This window comes from Capricornis sumatraensis, chromosome 3 (assembly GCF_032405125.1).
Source record: "Capricornis sumatraensis isolate serow.1 chromosome 3, serow.2, whole genome shotgun sequence".
NCBI lineage: Eukaryota > Metazoa > Chordata > Mammalia > Artiodactyla > Bovidae > Capricornis > Capricornis sumatraensis.
The window spans coordinates 147,309,069-147,324,133 of NC_091071.1; the positions used below are offsets into that span (position 1 = coordinate 147,309,069).

The window sequence follows — 15,065 nt, forward strand, 5'->3', positions numbered from 1 at the left end:
TTTAAATATATTTTAAAATGTATTTCCTCAGTAGCAACAGCTCCATTTCAAGTGCTGAATAATAAGAGATGTCCAGTGGCTACTGAGTGCCTGCACCTGTCAGGGGCGTTTCCATCAGTGCAGGAAGATCTACTGGACAGTAACGGGCTAGCGGTGTACCGACACCTGCTGCTTCACCCCATAACCCTGTCGGGAACAACACAGCCATCTGAGAAGGCACTTCTGAAAGCAGACCCGCTTACCGTCTTAGGCCCACACCCTGTGTATTAATGAGCTTCACAGTGTAGTGAAGAATCACGGTGTACAAACTATACAACAGACCCTGTGTTTTGGCTCATGAATCCCCACTATACTCTGAAGAAATAGAAAAGCAGCAGGCATCACCCATGTTTTATAGGTGAGGACACCAAGGCACAGCAACTACCCTGACTGAAGCTATAAAGGCAATAATGGAGTCACAAATAAAAGCTAGAATCCCTAACACCCTGACCAGTGCTCCATTCGTTAGAGTAGTCATGGCTGATTTAAGCACCCACGAACAGGAACTATTCTGTTTCACCTGAACAAAGCAACCACCTGCTCTACCAAATGGATCGCTATCCCGACAAGAGGGTCATACCTGTTACACATGCCTATATGTATACATACACACAAACACACGGCCTAGTCTAATACACATGTATGTGACGTGTGTGTAAAAAATTTTTTAAAGAATTTAAGAAATAGAAGAGATGTGTTTTCTGAGTTTGCCCCAACCACCTTATCACATGTGATGAGAAATAAAGGACATTAAAAGCACCAAAACTAACAGCACCAAGGTATAGTAGATTCCTGCATTATTATGTTTCAACTATGTTTTATGATTACCTATTTTTTTTAAAAATGAAACCTAGAAGATCTGCATTTTGTAATATTTATTCCCTTCTGTAAACAGAGCAAGTCCTGACTTCTGTGTGCTACTTCCAAACCTGCAGCAGTAATGGGTAAACAGAGAGGGAATGCTTGCATTTTCATTCCAACTACTTCATTAATTAAAAAGAGTAAAATAATATATAGGGAGACATGAACCAAGTTAGAGATTACAGATATAAAATCCACATGCAGCATTTACTTGTGACACTCTTGACAACAGCAACTTTAAAATGCAGCCACCAGCATTCACTGATGTGTCTCTGTGCTCCAATACTAGGAAACAATTTACCTGGAGGTTCACTTGAATGATTTGAAAAATCTAAGAAATAATTTGACTGCACTTCCCTAACATCTGAATTCTTACATATTTTAAATGGGGTTATACTAAATATTCAGGAAAAGAAAAGGAATAGAAGATTTACAATTCTAAAGTGCTAGGGGGCATACCAAGCAGTTATTTACAGGCTTCTAACTCTTGCCTTACTAATAAGTATGAGTCAATCTATATAAAAACTGAATGACTTTTTCCAGAAACTCGAAGCTTCCAAAATTAATCTGAAAACTTTCTGAATTAAAAGAGTACACCTCCCTTCGACACGTAAGAATTATAAAGGAAAAGGTCATGAATGCTGATTTTAAGTCTAGAATATATTGGCCACATTTAAATATAGTTGTGAAAAAAAAAAAGAAACAGTCATCAACTTAGGTAGTAAAGTCTCTGCTTCATCAAAGACCTTGCTTCAATAAAAAGTCAGCAGAAAAAAAATAGGTTTTAAGGTGAACTACTTACACTGCCTCCCTGGAGGCTCCACAGGCGAGTAGCAGCTTGACAATGTCCACATGCCCATTCTTCACTGCGTCATGAAGGGGTGAGTCGTTCTGATACCCAGTGGTGTTCACCAACGCCTTGTGCTGGAGCAGCAATTCCACCACCTTCAGGTGCCCGTGATTGCAGGCTTCATGCTGATTAAAGGAGAGTGAGAAGAGTAATGAGGAAGACTAATGAATAATAACAAAGCCCACACTTCAGAAAAATAATACGAACCTCGAATCAGAAAACTGGTTCTTACCTAAATACTCACACAGACCATAAGTTATTGACAGAGTAAAATCACTCTTAACAGTCTTAAAGGTAAGATAGGTCGCAATCAAGATTTATGCAATTCATGAAAAAAGATTTTTCTCATTTGAGCCTTGGGTCAAACGCTCTTTACTTGGAAGAAAAAGTAGCTTTAGTCCAATTACAGCTCCTAAATTGCTCTATAGCAAGAAATTTAAAACAAGGGGCAAAAAAAGCCCACAGAAAGTATTTCAAAACCAGATCATGCATAAAATCTGAAATCCTTCAAGGCTGAACAGTATTCACTAAATCAACTGCTTAGCCATAAGCTAAGTGGCATATATATACGTAAGCACCCAGCAAAGTGAATATCTTAGAATGAGAACTGACGAGACAAGCCTCTAGTTGTGGAAGCTACAGATATTGTATGGCTGGTGTCAGTGACAAAAGATATAACATAGAGGAGATGCTCAGAAGGAACTTAATGAATGACATAACTGGGAATGGTGGAATGTTCAAAAATGCTTCACACTGCAAATCTTCCTTATGTTTAATGATCTGCTAACGATGCCACTGTGTCGTATTCTAAGAAATCTCTGGCATACCATGCCTTTAAGTACATACCTGCAAATCTTAATAGGCAAAACACCACACTGAATGCTTCTGGTCTATTTCTATTTCCAAATTAGGTCTCATGTCCGCTAAATTATTCACCAATTTTCATTAAAGTTTGCCTTAGTTGCTTAAAAGAAAAATCAACCTTTCTTTGAAAAGGTTAGCCAGACTGTGTGTGGAGTCCAAACAACAAAGTGATTCTAATCCAGAATAAACACTCCCAGCTTAAAACATTGCAGGGAGAAGTCAGTATAGACGAGTTTAAAACCTTTTTTGCACCTGGTCTAATGAGAATCTCTCCATTTCTTCGAATTTACAGTTCACAGAATAAGGGCATCCATCTCATCTCTTGATATTCTATGGTTGTATTCAAACCACATGCTAACTGTCCCAATGGTCCATAGAGCACTTGTTTCCATGTACTTGTGCCATTCTTTTTCCAGACTGTCCTTTACATTGTATTTTTAGCAATAAAAAGCAAAGACTTTAAAAATTATTTAATGTGAGCAAAGATTTCTACTACCTCTGTGTGTCTGTAATTGGACAGGCTATAACTGAGGCCAAGACAGATCCTCAGTAACAACCATTGCCTTGTGCTACATTCCTATACCCAGTTCTTGACTTCTTTTTCCCGAAAATTGTGGTCCCAATGACATGCAGTGCTGCAGAACAGAGCCTAATGTCTGTTGTAGCAGTTAGCTTTCCATACATGTGGCAAATTCAGCAATATAGTGGAACCAGACTCTTAAATCTAGAAGTAGTCAGTCAAAAGGTAGGCAATTTTTCACCTGGCACAACTGAAAAGCTAGATGAAACATGACATTTACCCTTATTTGTTTAAAATATGAGTTCTTCAGATTAAAAAGAGACTATATATATGGGAGAGGAGGATATATAGAAACCTACATAACTATAATAACTATAAACCATAAACAGAAAGATAATAAAAAAACAAACAAGAAGAAAACTACCAGTGGTGTCCATCCAGCATGGTCTTTAACATTGGGGTCGCTTCCACTTTGTAAGAGGTATTCAACAGAAGGGATGTCGCCCTAGTAGAACAATGAGAAAGTAAAATTAAAAATTATAAAGGAAAGAAAAAAAAACTCATGATTTTGTATTTCTTCTTTAAGATTTCTGTCTTCTTCAAGATACAATTTAAACCTGTTCTATACCCACTGCTCATGAGTCAATAAATAATAAGTTACTCATTCATGGATTGTTCTGAGATACCAACTCAAACTCATGTAGTCCATCTCTGAACAGACTCCAATATCTCTGATATTAGCAACCTGTATCAAAATTCATGTCAAAATACCAAGGACAGTAGCCAAAGTTCATCTGATCATAATGAAGCTTTTAAAATCACCATTTCATTTGTGAAAAACATCCTTTTTGAACATATAAGAAAATGGTTTCTTATTATCATTTAAAACAAAATTAAAGCCAAGAGGGCATCTTGGTGAAGCCAATGTTAAACCCAAAACTGGAGTCTTACTGGTAGTTAATCAACTTATCCTCAAGACACCAATTTAGTTTCAGTTCAGTCAGTGGCTCAGTCGGGTCCAACTCTTTGCGACCCTATGAACCGCGGCACGCTAGGCTTCCCTGTCCATCACCAATTCCTGGAGTCCACCCAAACCAATATCCATTGAGTTGGTGATGCCATCCAACTGTCTCATTCTTTGTCGTCCCCTTCTCCTCCTGCCTTCAAACTTTCGCAGCATGAGGATCTTTTCAAAGGAGTCAGCTCGTCGCATCAGGTGGCCAAAGAACTGGAGTTTCAGCTTCAACATCAGTCCTTCCAATGAACGCCCAAGACTAATCTCCTTTAGGATGGACTGCTTGGATCTCCTTGCCATCCAAGGGACTCTCAAGAGTCTTCTCCAACACCACAGTTCAAAAGCATGAATTCTTTGGCACTAACCTTTCTTTATAGTCCAACTCTCATATCCATACATGACCACTGGAAAAACCATAACCTTGACTAGACGGACCTTTGTTGACAAAGTAATGTCTCTGTTTTTTAATATGCTGTCTAGGTTGGTCATAATTTTCCCTCCAAGGAGTAAGCGTCTCTTAAATTCATGGCTGCAATCACCATCTGCTGTGATTTTGGAGCCCCCCAAAATAAAGTCAGCTACTGTTTCCCCATCTATTTGCCATGAAGTGATGGGACCAGATGCCATGATCTTCATTTTCTGAATGTTGAGCTTTAAGCCAACTTTTTCACTCTCCTCTTTCACTTTCATCAAGAGGCTCTTTAAGTCTTAAGGGTGGTGTCATCTGCATATCTGAGGTTATTGATATTTCTCCCAGCAATCTTGATTACAACTTGTGCTTCCTCCAGCCCAGTGTTTCTCATGATGTACTCTGCAGAGAAGTTATACAAACAGGGTGACAACATACAGCCTTGACGTACTCCTTTTCCTATTTGGAACCAGTCTGTTGTTCCATGTCCAGTTCTAACTGTTGCTTCCTGACTTGCATACAGGTTCCTCAAGAGGCAGGTCAGGTGGTCTGGTATTCCCATCTTGTTCAGAATTTTCCAGTTTATTGTGATCCACACAGTCAAATGCTTTGGCATAGTCAATAAAGCAGAAATAGATGTTTTTCTGCAACTCTCTTGCTTTTTCCATGATGCAGCAGATGTTGGCAAATTGATCTCTGGTTCCTCTGCCTTTTCTAACACCAGCTTGAACATCTGGAAGTTCACGGTTCATGTACTGCTGAAGCCTGGCTTGGAGAATTTTGAGCATTACTTTACTAGTGTGTGAGATGAGTGCAATTGTGTGGTAGTTTGAGCATTCTTTGGCATGGCTTTTCTTTGGGATTGGAATGAAAACTGACCTTTTCCAGTTCTGTGGCCACTGCTGAGTTTTCCAAATTTGCTGGCATATTGAGTGCAGCACTTTCACAGCATCGTCTTTTGGGATTTAAAATAGCCCAACTGGAATTCCATCACCTCCACTAGCTTTGTTCATAGTGATGCTTCCTAAGGCCCACTTGACTTCACATTCCAGGATGTCTGACTCTAGGTGAGTGTGAGTGATCCTATTCACCTTATTTTCTCAAAGTTATTTTTCAGGCAAAGGAAAGGCTTATTTTCTCCAAAATAAAAAAAAAAACTGACAGCTTACTCTGAAATGCTGAATAAATAAAAGTTACATGTGATAAAAATTACATACACCAATGTTGTGTTTTGAGAAGAGCTTCTTCAGGGAGAAGGAAATCTCTCTCCTACCATAAGCAGCCCCAACTCTATGAAATAAGCTATTCTGTATTGGTTGGAAAACGTAGAAGTCACTAAATCCCCTCAAGACAGTAACATTTGCTTTTACTGGGCTGTTTCAGACTACCTCACAAATACAGCAAATCTAAGCTGGTAGCTTACTCAGTTTTCAAAAAAACAAAAACAAAAACAAATCTTCATGCAATATATATTCTTAAGTTCCTAGATTACCAAAAATACCTTAAATACTCAATGGGCCTAAAAAGCAAGCACTCCACATGTTTCAAATCAGTTGCGCCACATCCAATAAAAAAAATTTTTCCCACAGTTCCTCAGAGGAGCAATTCTACACCCGTGGTGCAAGTTAGCGTACATTTAGCTACTGTTGCACTATGTTTAAGTCAGTTCCAAATGAGCTCAGGAACATCTGTCAAGATACAAATTTTATTTTTTGAAATAATCCCATGAATACAGAGGCAGATGAACTGCCAGAACCATACACATTCCCAATCTTCAAAATCAAAGTATACACAAAAAATACACAAAAACCTTCTCAAAAATATCCTCAGTCTAATTCTACACAGCAGTCACAAAAACATATTAAAGAAGCCTGTAAAATAATATAAACACAACTGTGGAATAAAGAGTCATATGGAAGTCACATAGACAATTAGAGCGACAATTTGGAAACTAAAAAGAGAATCTCTTTTAAAGTTGCTAGCTGGTGGCAGTTTTCTTTCAAGTCACCTCTTCATATTATCAAAGGTGTCTTATGTTAACATTTTACCCCTAGACTACCCTGAAATGTACAAACAAAGTTAGTGGAGGTGACGGAATTCCAGTTGAGCTATTTCAAATCCTAAAAAATGATGCTGTGAAAGTGCTGTGAATATGCCAGCAAATTTGGAAAACTCAGCAGTGGCCACAGGACTGCAAAAGGTCAGTTTTCATTCTAACCCCAAAGAAAGGCAATGCAAAAGAATGCTCAAACTACCGCACAATTGCTCTCATCTCACACGCTTGTAAAGTAATACTCAAAATTCTCCAAGCCAGGCTTAGGCAACACGTGAACCGTGAACTTCCAGATGTTCAAGCTGGTTTTCGAAAAGGTAGAGCAACCAGAGATCAAATTGCCAACATCCGCTGGATCATCAAGAAAGCAAGAGAGTTCCAGAAAAACATCTATTTCCGCTTTATTGACTATGCCAAAGCGTTTGACTGTGTGGATCACAATAAACTGGAAAATTCTGAAAGAGATGGGAATACCAGACCACCTGACCTGCCTCTTGAGGAACCTGTATGCAGGTCAGGAAGCAACAGTTAGAACCGGACATGGAACAATAGATTGGTTCCAAACAGGAAAAGGAGTAAGTCAAGGCTGTATATTGTCACCCTGCTTATTTAAATTATATGCAGAGAACATCATGAGAAACACTGGGCTGGAGGAAGCACAAGCTGTAATCAAATCAAGACTGCCAGGAGAAATATCAATAACCTCAGATATATAGATGACACCCCCCTTTATGGCAGAAAGTTAAGAAGAACTAAAGAGCCTCTTGATTAAAGTGAAAGAGGAGAGTGAAAAAGTTGGCTTAAAGCTCAACATTCAGAAAATGAAGATCATGGCATCCAGTCTCATCACTTCATGCGAAATAGATGGGTAAACAATGGAAACCGTGGCTGACTTTATTTTGAGGGGCTCCAAAATCACTGCAGATGGTGACTGCAGCCATGAAATTAAAAGATGCTTACTCCGAAGAAGGAAAGTTCTGACCAACCTAGACAGCATATTAAAAAGCAGAGACATTACTTTGTCAGCAAAGGTCCATCTAGTCAAGGCTATGGTTTTTCCAGTGGTCATGTATGGATGTGAGATTTGAACTATAAAGAAAGCTGAGCACTGAAAAATTGATGCTTTTGAACTGTGGTGTTGGAGAAGACTCTTGAGAGTCCTTTGGACTGCAAGGAGATCCGAGCAGGCTATCCTAAAGGAATCAGTCCTGGGTATTCATTGGAAGGACTGATGTTGAAGCTGAAACTCCAATACTTTGGCCAACTGATGCAAACAGCTGACTCATCTGAAAAGACCCGGATGCTGGGAAAGATTGAGGGCAGGAGGAGAAGGAGACAACAGAAGATGAGATGGTTGGATGGCATCACCAACTAAATGGACATGAGTTTGGGTAAACTCCGGAAGTTGGTGATGGACAGGGAGGCCTGGCATGCTGCGGTTCATGGGGTCGCAAAGAGTCGGACATGACTGAGTGACTGAACTGAACTGAACCCTGAGATGTATAGCTGATTTGCAAATTGCTTGTTTTTCATACTCAATCTGTTTTTTCCTCCCTAATTCTGAAAAGTTTGTCATATTTTCTCCTTCTCCTTTATGTAGATGTAATGTCATGCACATAAATAAAATTATGATAATTTGATAGGGTCCACAGTAACGGGGTAAGCTTGAACCAATATATAGTTTCCAGGAAATAAATTCACTTCTGCTTCTGATTTCTTGGAATTACTTTAAAACAGAAATACTCTCAAACAGAATATTTCCTGAGTAATAAGAACTTCTAGGCTTCTTACAACTTACAAGAATAATTGAGATTCTCTTAAACCACAGAAGGAGGAAAAATCAGAGGAAACAGTATTTACCAAGGCTTATAAAAATTTTTAAACAGACTTGATGTTTTCAAATAATACCTTAAAGGGAACATGTGTCACACTGAATCTTCTTACTGCTAACCTTTCATTCAAAGGAAATATTCTTCACATATTCATGCATATGGCATCAATATAAGTTAACTTTTCAAAAACAAATACACTCACACACAAACAAAACTTTTTCCTTATAAAGGTAAGCTCTTTAGAATAAATATCTGTATAAAAATAATACAGAACAGTAAAGTACAACAATAATAATTCCTACCCAAAGTGGTACTTGTTGTAAAGAAACTGCCTGCCATTGTGATAGATGCAAGAGATGTGGGTTCAATAACTGGGTCGGAAAAGTTCCCTGGAGTACGAAATGGCAAACCACTCCAGTATTTTTGCCTGGAGAATCCCACGGACAGAGAAGCCTGGTGGGCTACTGTCCATGGGGTCACAAAGAGTCAGACATGACTGAGTACTTACACACAGCAACACCCAAAACGGTTAAGTTTTTACACATAAATGAATTAACCAGGTACCTAACATTTCTCCTTTTAGCAATTAAGTACTGTTGTTGCCAACTTGAAGACAAAGGAAAAGGGTCACATACCCAGGAATGTGAGTCTCTAGAACCTGAGAACAGCTCTTAGCTATAAGCCAGCAAGAAAACAGGATCTTAGCACTATAACCATAAGGAAGTATACAGTTTCTGCGAATAAACCAGATAAGCAAGGAAATGGGTTCTCTCCTAATGCCTCCAGAAAATAACACAGCCGATGAACTGATTATAATCTGGTGAGACTCATACCAGACTCTGACCCAGAAAGCTGTAAGAAAACTAATTTGCTTGTTTAACTCACTAAATTTGTGGTTACTAGCTATGACAGCAACAGGAAGCTATTTCAAGTGGCTAGGGCAAGAAAACACAAGTAACTTCCACTAGGGTGATAGCTACGGCCAACAAAGATGCCCGAAGTAGGTATGGGGCAAGATATTAAAGAATTTTAGTAATGATGTGGCCAAGCTCAAAGGTCCTTCTATAAAGCCATCACTGTAGCAAGGGATGCTAACCAGCCCAATAGAAGAGTAGAACTCCTATGGGATTCTCAGACCTCAGCACATCCACCAGGTGCACACTGTGCAACGGTGCACTCTTAGCATCTGGGGGAAACAAGAATGTGGGCGCTGCACGTTTACAAGATGTTTCTGGAGAAAATAACAACAACAACAAAATCTGTCTCTGACAGCAAAACACTTCATCTGTTCTGTCGACCTGCAATGTCATCAGATCTGTATTCATCACTCGGCTGCTCTAACTCCTTCCTTTTCCCTGTGCTTTGTTCCATGTTATAGTATAGCTGACCCTTAAATAACACAGATTTGAACTGCATGGGTCCACTTAAACACACAGTTTTTTCAATAAATATACTGGAAAAATTTTCAGTTTGTGACGTTTTGAAACAACTTGCAGACAACACCAGGTAGCATAGAACTGTCGAAAAAAATAAAGGAAAGTTAGGTATGTCATGAATGCACAAAATATATGTAGTTAACAGTTGATCCTTACCCTGATCTATGCTGGTATTTAAATTAAATTAATAATGCATTAGTATTCTTACTCTTTTATAACTTCGCTCTCAAAGAACTACACTACCATTCAAGATGCCTCTCTGTACAGTATGCCTCTCTCTTGCAAATGGAGAAACTGCACATCAGTCTATCATCACAGGTAAGTCATTTTTTAAAAAATGTAACAATATTTCCAATAGTGTATTATGAGTATGACACTGTGGGCCATACAAATCTTATGATTCACTTACAGAGTATAGGCTGGGCTACAGTGATGCAACTGTATCAATTACACTAGTCTACCATAAAGCAATCACACTGCTGCTTCACTATCAATGCATGAATCATTATACCTGTTAATAAATATGAATTTCTTTTTCACAATATCTCTTCATTTTTGATGTCTAGCATTAGTATTCCATATACCAAGTACACTATTTTATATCGTACAAGACAACACTGATGTATGTACTGACTGACTATAACATAAACTAATGTTCTTTTGTATTGTATAAAAGCAGTACAGTATCATAAATGTTTTCCTTATGATTTTCTTAACTAACACTTATCTCTAGCTTCCTTGGGATTCTCTTGTGGTTCAGTTGGTAAAGAATCCACCTGCAATGCGGGAGACCTGGGTTTGATGCCTAGGTTGGGAAGATGCCCTGGAGAAGGGAATGGCTAACCACTCCAGTATTCTGGCCTGGAGAATTCCATGGACTATATGGTCCACGGGGTCACAAAGAGTCAGACATGACTGAGCAACTTTCACTTCTAGCTTCCTTTATTGTAAGATTATAGTATATAATACTTATAGAAAATATGTATTCATTGACTGTTTATATTACCAGTAAGGGCTTCTAGTCAATAGATGGCTATTAACTTTTTAAAGAATCCAAAGTTATGCGTGGATTTTGACTGTGTGGAGGTCAGCCCTCCTAACCTCTGCCTTGTTCAAGGGTCAACTGCAGTTTTAACTTTAGAGTCACCTCAAATCCTTTTCTGAAGTAGGTGGATAGAAAGCATAAACAAGACAGCAGTACCGCAGCAATCGGTTTTCAAGTACACATGGATTATTCATTCTGGGTTGCAAACAAAAAAATCAAGATAACACATGTAAGAATTAAAGATTTTAAAATTTAATAAAAAAAAAAAATACAAAAAAAAAAAAAAGATAGTAAGTGAAATGAATACTATTTATAAAAAGATAAATATACTGATAAATTTGTTGATTTTTCTTCAAGTATTTGTTTTGACTATTAAAATCAAGCTGAGATGGGAGCATACATTCTACTTATAAAAAATTTTTCAAAGAACATTACTGTTAAATAGGTATTTTAAAAACAATAGCAATCAATTAACTTTTCTTAAAGGTACTGTATCAGAATCTGCCAGTGAGTGACAAAACAGTATCTGGTAAGTTGGAGAGAATCAAAATTCTAGTTCTGGCATTACAATTTCTAAGTAAAATGACAATCTGACAAAACCTGCATTGAAGCAATCTTGAACGTTATCAACGGAGAAAATTCACCAAGACAGCATCATGCCACCATATTTTCCTGCCTTAGGATTCCCCTGGGCTTTTTTCCATGGCCCATGTTGAGCATAGATAAACTATGGCCTGAAGGCTCGACACCTGATTTTGTGTACAAAACTTTACTGGTTTACAATATTGTCTATGACTACTCTGGCACTAAAATAGAGTTGAATAGTTAAGACCATATTACTACAGAGCTGAAAATATTCACTTTAATTTCTCCTTTAATAAAGTGTTTGACAAACCACGGCCTGGACTCTAGGTCCTAGAGATCCCCACTAATAAAGATAAATGATTCTTATGATTGAAAGAAAAATTCTCTACCAAAGTAAGTGGATGCTTAACTAGCAGTCAGAAAATAATTCCCAGAAAGCAGAATGTAGAAACTAGAGTAATCTACATTCATGTACTAGCTAGAAAAATGAACAAAAAACATTGATTACTATACTAACTACTTATATCTATAAAGCATTAATAACACTATAATGTTAATACTGTTATACCTACTGTAATACACATATGAACATACACACACACACATATATATAAAGAAGACACAAAATAAAGTCTGATTTTTTAAAACCATACCTTGCAAAAATCAGACTAAAATGGAACTAGAGCCAAGTCCAAAAATTCAAGTTGTTCAAAGTATATGGACGGCCTAGAAAATGGTCGTCTTACAGGGGAACCAGACAAAGAATATTCTACATTCATCATTTATTAGAAGAAAAGAAAAACATTAGAAGAAACTTACTTTTGTGTTTTTCCCTTTCTACCAGAAAGAATATACCTGGACTCGGCCTACTCCATGTTCCTCCCAAACATGTTATGATGCTCACCACCTTCATGCTCACGGGTCTCAAGGGGTTCTTTCCAGACCTCCCAAAGTTCTCTACCCATGCAAAAGACCTAAGTTTCCCAGTGAATTTAATGTACGATTAAAAAAAAAGCTATCCTAATTCAGTGCTAATCTTTCCTATATTATCGTTTCATAACACCTGTATGAATTCACAAACCAAAGTCTATAAAGCTGTGTCACTAAGCGCTCCCTCTATGTCCAGCACTTGTGTCAATTTCCAAGAGTAACCACTGCAAGTACACCTCATGCTCAGCAAAAGAGGTAGCTTCCAAAAAACAAATATTGCCACTTCTGAGGTACAGAGGCAATAAACAGACATAACTCAAAGAATGGGCTATTGAAAGGAATAGGCTGGCTGTGGGGCCCAGAGAAGTCCCTCTGCGGTGAACCACAGGAGTCATTCATGACACTCAAATTTCCAGTCACTGGAGGAATGCCCAGGCCATGTAGTAAGACCTCCCGGACTCTGCACAGGCCCGCTAGGAGGGTCAAACATACAGAAGCTCATGCCTTCTCGAACTGCCCTGAGCTCAGAAGCTGGGTAAAAGACATGCTGCCAGCAGTAAACTTGGCAATGTTGTGTCTATATCCTTAAAGCATAAGAAGAATGGGTTAAAAAAAAATGGTAAAAACTGAACAAACCATTGAAAGTGAAAGTTGCTCAGTCATGTCCAACTCTTTGTGACCCCATGGACTACACAGTCCATGGAATTCTCCAGGCCAGAATACTGGAGTGGGTACCCTTTCCCTTCTCCAGGGGATCTTCCCAACCCAGGAATCGAAGCAGGGTCTCTTGCATTTCAGGCAGATTCTTTACCAACTGAGCTATGAGGGAAGCCCAAACAAAACCATTATGGAATAGAAAAAAACAAAAGCACTTGGCAAAGTTGAAGCTGAAATATGGAAATACTGGTTTTCTCCTGCAAGGTCATGCTCCTCTGGCGCAGGGACCCTGCTCTGAGGTAGGGTTCAAGTCCTTATCAATTCTTGCTTCCCCAGTTCACAGGAAGTACCACTTATGGTCAGGTTAATTAGCCTAGTAATCGTGTCATTTTTCACAAACTCCAAAGAAACCACTTTATACTGGGTCTCATTGTGAAGCTGTATTTCACAGTAAGCATCCTACCTTAATTGAAGCAATATGGAGCAAAGTCTCTCCTCGATGATTTCTCTTCACAGCTCTAAGGCTAATGGGCCACAGCTTTGTTGCTGAGGGACTACACAGCATTCGTCTGTAACTTGGACTGTTCAGGACAGAAGGCGGCGTACCTGGTGACAGGCTAATGGATTCATCCAATATAGTATGGCTTCTCCTCCTTAATGTGTCCCCAGCTTTTTTGTTTGAAGGTGGTGAAGAACATGCAGGCAATGGCGTGTTTTCTGAGAGCACTGTTGGCTTAACAGAGTTTCCACCAGTGCTCTGACTGCTGCTTCTGCATCTCTTAGAAACAGGACTGGAAATTCTGTTGTGATGCCCACGCTTCCCATTACAACCTGATGGCAAAGATTTCTCAGACGGAAGACAGTTTGCAGAGACTGTCTTTTCAGGAGTCACTACTTCATTCTTGCTTTCAATTTCTGGAGACTCTATATGCTCAGCCAATGGTAAAAAGACTTCAGCCAAGCTTCCAAAACATTCAGATTCTGTTACGGACCCACTTGCTAGTAAGTCTATTTCACCATTTATCTGCAGGTTAGGAATCACAGATGGTTGGCTACAGAAGGATACCAGCTTTTCCTTACTTTCCTCTTTGGAGTCAAGGTCACCATCTTCCTTTTCTGCCTCTAAATTCCATTTTTGGTTGACTTCAGCTAAGGTTTTCTTTTTCTGTTTTTTTCTAGATTTTGTGGAAGGCTTCTTAGGCCTCTCAGAAACCTCCACCGGAGGGGTCATAGAGACAAATTCGTACATGGAGGTCTGCTGAGCATTTTCATCATTTTTCACAGAAGGGTGGGTTTGCACTGAAAGTTTACTCACAGTATATCTGACTTTCTTACTTCGAGGACTAAACCACATTTTTATTGAATTCTTCTTACTTTGTGCATCTTTAAATAAACATTTCCTAGATGTTTCTTCTTTCAAATCTGATAGGAAAAAGGAAAAGAAATTGTTACATGAACTTAATCTCTCCCATCTTGAACTCCCAAAGAATTGTGTTGATAGTTCTTCTAAGGTGTATCACCTTTTATTTGTGTACCTCTTCCTTCCTTCCTAGATTATGAAAGCAGATAGCCTCATTCAACAAATATTTACAGAGTCCTATCTGATTTTAGACCATGTTCTAGAAACTTACAGTCCACTGGGAAAGACAAAATATACAAACAAATAATTAGAACATACAGTCTGCTGTATGGAAGTATAGCCATGGGGAAAAGCTATAGTAAATACACAGATTAACAGGTGAGACTTAATAAACAGTAGTCAAAAAAATTAAGACTTATTAGCTGGGGAGGGAATAAAATCAAGAAAAAAAACCAACTTATTAGCTGATGCTTAATTTTAAAAGAAGACTTTTGAAAATTAATCAATATAATTCACTATAAAACAAACTAAAAAGAAAAACAGGTGGTTTTTCTCAACAGATATAGAAAAATATATACACTGGCCAAATCCAATATCCATTCATTATTT

At 38.4% G+C, this 15,065-nt stretch overlaps 1 protein-coding gene across 1 annotated transcript in view; it reads right to left on the reverse strand.

Annotated features, from left to right (window-relative positions):
- The window catches only part of BARD1 (BRCA1 associated RING domain 1), an 86,505-nt gene that overhangs the window by 38,558 nt on the left and 32,882 nt on the right, over positions 1-15,065 (reverse strand). The window contains exons 4-6 of the mRNA XM_068969189.1: positions 13,560-14,518; positions 3,559-3,639; positions 1,703-1,875 (exon numbers count right to left, since the gene is read on the reverse strand). Coding sequence (XP_068825290.1) covers positions 1,703-1,875; positions 3,559-3,639; positions 13,560-14,518 — 1,213 coding nt within the window. The remainder of the gene's footprint in view (positions 1-1,702; positions 1,876-3,558; positions 3,640-13,559; positions 14,519-15,065) is intronic.